The sequence below is a fragment of the Nanorana parkeri genome, unplaced genomic scaffold (assembly GCF_000935625.1).
Source record: "Nanorana parkeri isolate BGI_ZX_2015 unplaced genomic scaffold, ASM93562v1 scaffold16, whole genome shotgun sequence".
NCBI lineage: Eukaryota > Metazoa > Chordata > Amphibia > Anura > Dicroglossidae > Nanorana > Nanorana parkeri.
Window position 1 is genome coordinate 108,573 of NW_017306284.1, and position 5,748 is coordinate 114,320.

Here is a 5,748-nt window from a genome sequence, read left to right on the forward strand (position 1 = left end):
GTGAGGCAGAGGGAAGACAATGACAGATGAAGCAGAGGCAGCGCACACCGCACGCTGCGACCATGTGAGCTGCAGTGAATCCGTGCTGGGAGCTGTCCTTTCAGCACCACCATTCAGCGCTCACACACAGCACTGCTAACAGGTCATCAGGCAACTTCCAGCTCCTGCATACAGGACCTCTTCCCCTTACACCAGAGACCCTACAGGATCTGCAATCCATTCATTCAATAACCTGGGATGGGGATACCCACAGCCTCCCGGAGACGTAATTGGCATGGAAGATACAGAGGGTGCCCCTGGAAGTTGGTTTACTGGATTCCCTTCAATTGCTGATAAAGTTCCCTGATAAAAGGTATGGAATCATTCAACAAAAGCCCATCACCTGGCTGTAAGAGACATTTCATTTCATTGACAGGAGAGCAATGCAAGAGAACTTAGCACTGCATGGTAAACAGGAGGGTGTAATTGGATTACATAAAATGGCATTACACTACTTGGTTATAGTAAACAATCATGTGGCTTTGATTCCTCTAGACTTGCATAGATCACCTGATCATAAACATATCTGATCACCCTTTATTGATTTTCAGATTATATTACTATGACATCACTATAGTGTATATAAAAAGTAAGTAGTAACAGACATGCAGATACATAGTTTAACATCTATATTGCATGCTGACATATTTATAGTAAGCTCAGTTATAGTAAACAATCATGTAGCTTTGATATAGAAATTCTATAGTCTCTACAGTTAAGACTTACATGGATCACCTGATCATAAACATATCTGATGATCCTTTATTGATTCTTATATTATATTACTATGACATCACTATAGTGTAAGTACTGACAGACATGCCGATACATAGTTTAACATCTATTTTGCATGCCGATATACTTGTAGTAAACTAAGTTGGTTAAAGTAAACAATCATGTAGCTTTAATATAGAATTTCTATGTCATCTAGACATACATGGATCACCTGATCATACATATATCTAATCATTCTTTATTGATTGTTATATTATATTACTATATGACATCACTATTGTGTACATAGAGTGTAAGTACTGACAGACATGCAGATACATGGTTTAACATCTATACTGCATGCTGACATACTTATAATAAACTCAGTTGGTTATAGTAAACAATCATGTAGCTTTGATATAGAATTTCTATGTCCTCTAGACTTACATGTATCATCTGATCATAAACATATCTGATCAGCCTTTATTGATTTTCATATTATATTACTATGACATCACTATAGTGTACATAGAGTGTAAGTAATAACAGACATGCAGATACATAGTGTAATATCTCTATTGCATGTTGAAATGCTTATAGTAAACTCAGTTGGTTGTACCAAACAATCACATAGGTCTGATATAGACATTCTATATTCTCTACAGTTTAGACTTACATGGATCACCTGATCATTAAAATATCTAATAATTCTTCATTTATTGTATATTCTCTTACTATGACATCACTATAATGCAAGTAATAACAGACATGCAGTTACATGGTTTAACATCTATATTGCATGCAGACATATTTATAGTAGACTCAGTTGGTTATAGTAAACAATCATGTAGCTTTGAGATAGAAATTCTATATTCTCTACAGTTTAGATTTACATGGATTACCTGATCATAAATACATCTAATGATTCTTTATTTATTTTCATATTATAAACTTTATGACCACTATTGTGTACATAAAGTGTAAGTAATAACAGACATGGTTTAAAATCTATATTGCATGCTGACATACTTATAGTAAACTAATTTGGTTATAGTAAACAGTTGTCTAGCTATAAAACAATTGATATTTGTGTAATTAACACTAATGCAGCATGTTGTAATATTTAAGTCAATAAAAAATGTTTTTGCACCATGACCCATGTAAGTCTCAATTCTATATTTTGTTACACAGATATTGAAATTCTGATTGAACTGTAAAGGGCAGTTGTGGCTTTACGACACAAGCTTGCAATGAGAAAGATTATCAATGTAACACTCTATCTTGCCTTTGTTTTGTGTAGGTCTGCCTTGTAGAGGCTTCTAAGCTCAATATGACAGGCACAATATTGAGGGATTTGTCTGAAAGTGATTTTGGAGATACCGAGATTAGTATAAATGTCGGCGGGTTCAAGAAAAGGTTAAGATACGAAACTCTGCTGAAATTCCCAGAGACTAGGCTGTGTAAATTACTGGCCTGCCAGTCCAAGGAGTCCATCCTGGAACTGTGTGATGATTACGATGACACCAAGAATGAGTTCTACTTTGACAGGAACCCAGAACTCTTTCCCTATGTGCTGCATTTTTACAACACTGGTAAACTCCACGTCATGGGGGAGCTGTGTGTTTTCTCCTTTTGCCAAGAGATTGAATACTGGGGCATAAATGAATTTTTTATAGACTCTTGTTGTAGTTACAGCTACCATGGGAGGAAAGTGGAACCAGAGCCTGATCAATGGGAGGAGGAGAAAAGCGAACAGGAGAGCACCACTTCTTCCTTTGATGAGATCCTGGCATTTTATCATGATGCTTCGAAGTTTGATAAACAGCTGCTTGGGAACATCAGAAGAAGACTCTGGCTAGCCCTTGATAACCCAGGCTATTCCGTCCTGAGCAGGATCTTCAGCATCCTCTCCATTCTGATAGTGCTTGGATCTATTGTAACAATGTGCCTAAATAGCCTGCCAGACTTCCAGATAGTAAATGCCAATGGAAGCACAGATGAGGATCCTCGCTTTGAGATAGTGGAACATTTCGGAATAGCTTGGTTTACCTTAGAGTTGGTGGTCCGTTTTGCTGTTTCTCCAGATGTAACTACATTCTTCAAGCATCCACTGAACATCATAGATCTGATCTCCATAGCCCCATTTTACATTACATTAATTGTCAATTTGGTGGTGGAGAGCAGTCCAACTCTGGCTAACTTAGGGAGGGTCGCTCAAGTGCTCAGACTTATGAGGATTTTCCGGATTCTGAAACTTGCCAGACATTCCACAGGTCTGAGGTCTTTGGGGGCAACTTTAAAATATAGCTACAAAGAAGTGGGGTTGTTGCTTCTGTATCTCTCTGTAGGAATTTCTATATTCTCTGTTGTGGCTTATACCATAGAAAAGGAGGAAAATGATGGGTTGTCAACAATCCCTGCTTGCTGGTGGTGGGCCACTGTTAGCATGACGACGGTAGGATACGGTGACGTGGTCCCAGGTACCATAGCTGGCAAATTGACTGCTTCTGCTTGCATCCTGGCTGGCATATTGGTTGTTGTGCTTCCCATCACTCTCATATTCAATAAATTCTCTCATTTCTACCGGCGACAGAAACAGTTAGAAAATGCCATGAGAAGCTGTGATTTTGGGGATGCAATGAAGGACGTGGCTTCTGTTAATCTGAGGGACTACTATGCTCAAAAAGTCAAATCTTTAATGGTCAGCATGACAAATATCAGTAAGAGCACTCCAAGTGAGCAGAGTCTCAATGATTCAATCAATTAGATCGCAAGAAAGGACCACTAAACACAAATAAAACTTGGTTTATGTTAAAGAACCTTTATTAATATTACTGAAATATATGTAAAATAAGACTATCAGTACTTAAAGCTGAATTCTTACCAAGTGATTGTAATGCTCCCCCCAGCAGCAAAGGATTTAATGCTCATTTTGTGTAGGGGATGAGAAAACAGTTATACTTATGTTAATGCAGGGTCCCGTGACAGCCAGTGATCTAGTTATCTTCTCTGGAAAGGCACTCCTATATTATCACATACAATACAGGACTAGAGATGGACTAGTCCAGGGGTCAGCAACCTGCGGCTCCGGAGCCGCATGTGGCTCTTTCATCCCTCTGCTGCGGCTCCTTGTCCAGGGGCGGAACTATCCCTGGGGCCTGAAGCTGTGGGTGGGGGGGCCTAGTGAGGTCCGGTCCTGGGCACCTTCCCTGGTGGAATATTCGCCAGTGCAGGGTCCCGGGGCCCCGCATTGCCGACGGGCTTCTCAGTAAGGGGGCGGGTCTTGTGACTCACCTGCTCTCCATGTGTTTTCTTTCCTGTGGAAAACGGGTCCAAATGGCTCTTTGAGTGTTTAAGGTTGCTGACCCCTGGACTAGTCCTTTAATGTATGTGAAGATGTTGGCAAAAAGGCAGCAACAAGGCTAGTTAGAGATTGGCAGGAGGAAAGACTTTCATGGACTGGTCACCATAACTGGAACCAGTAAATATTTATTTTCAGTCTAAAACATTGGCTGACCGAATATAAGGCTGCTTGGAAAGGAGAAATAAAGATTATGATTATTATTTATATATGTACTTTACATTTTTATTGATGTAATTAGTACTTCTCTCACATAAAGTAATTTTTGTTTGTTTTAGATTTAGTGGTCCTACAAGGCAAACTGGTCAGATTGGTAACTTCACATATCTGTGTAATAAAGCAAAACATGGAGATTTCCAATGGCATAGTTACAAAGCTAGTCAGGATGAAAAAAGACACAACTCCATCGAGTTCAAACTATAGAGATATGAAGAAAAAAAAAAAAAAAAGCCTAAACAGAACACTATGCCCACAATTATCCCCTGTTGATCCAGAGGAAGGCAAAGAAAACCAACTCCTATAAAGCATGGTTTAATTTGCTCCAACAGGGGAAAAAAATTCCTTCCTAATCCCATAAGGCAATCGGATATTCCCTGGATCAACAATATTTGGTGCTTAATATACCTATAATAACTACATATGCAGTAATATTCTGCGCATTTAGGAATACATCCAGATTTTTTTTTTTTTAAACAGTTAACTGAGCACGCTAAAACTCACTCCTGGGGGAGTCTGTTCCACATTTTCACAGCTCTAACTGTGAAGAATCCTTTCCGTATGCAAAGGTTAAACCTCTTTTCCTCCAGACACAAAGAGCGTCCCCTTGTCCTTTGCAGTGACATTAAAGTGAATAACTTGGCATCAAGTTCTTTATATGGACCATTTATGTATTTATACATTGTGATCATTTCCCCCCTAATCGCCTCTTCTCCAGAGAGAACAAATTCAGGTCAGCTAATCTTTCCTCATAGCTGAGCTCCTCCATGCCTCTTATGAGTTTGGTAGCCCTTCGCTGCACTTTATCCAGTTCCACAACATCCTTTTTGTGAACAAGAATCTCTCTATTAGGCTGATTTCACACCTGTCAACACTTCCCCAGCAACAGAATCACGAAAAGACAAGTCTGCACAAGCAGATTGGAAATGTTTCAATAATGAATCCAGAACAAACAAATATACGTTGCCAAGCAATGTGTTCCTTTACATTTTTGCCCAAGCACTTTGAAACTCAAGTTTCTGAACAGCTGACTCCATCTCTCTCAGCTCAGCTTCCATGAACTTCCTGTCCAGTACAAGAGGAGGAGGGGAGCCGCTTGCCTTGCTGTGCCCATGTGTTTGTGGTCCTATGGAGCCACAAGGGTAGCTCCATAGGACCCTGCCAGGGAAAGGAGCCACCCTAAAACAGGATATCAATGCCAGTGCTCAGGGAACCAGCTGATTCTGCAGTTAAAACTTTTAAACATCAAGGAGCAGCATCCATTTTAATGTATTTAATCATTTAAAATAGCTTTAAAACTTTTTCACTTTAATATCACTTTAATGGATGTCAGTCCATGGCTGGCAGGAAAGCTGCAGAAACTTGACCAGTGAGGAAGCAGCAGTTATATGTGGCTGGGTGAGGCAGCAAGAGAGCAA

General features: G+C 39.6%; 1 protein-coding gene across 1 annotated transcript; it reads left to right on the plus strand.

Moving 5' to 3' along the window:
* Positions 1–221: 221 nt before the first annotated feature.
* Positions 222–3,563, plus strand: KCNS2 (potassium voltage-gated channel modifier subfamily S member 2). The gene is made up of 2 exons (XM_018559207.1): positions 222–352; positions 2,054–3,563. The coding sequence occupies exon 2, from the start codon at positions 2,084–2,086 to the stop codon at positions 3,518–3,520; it is 1,437 nt and encodes a 478-aa protein (XP_018414709.1). The 5' UTR covers positions 222–352; positions 2,054–2,083; the 3' UTR covers positions 3,521–3,563.
* Positions 3,564–5,748: the final 2,185 nt, after the last annotated feature.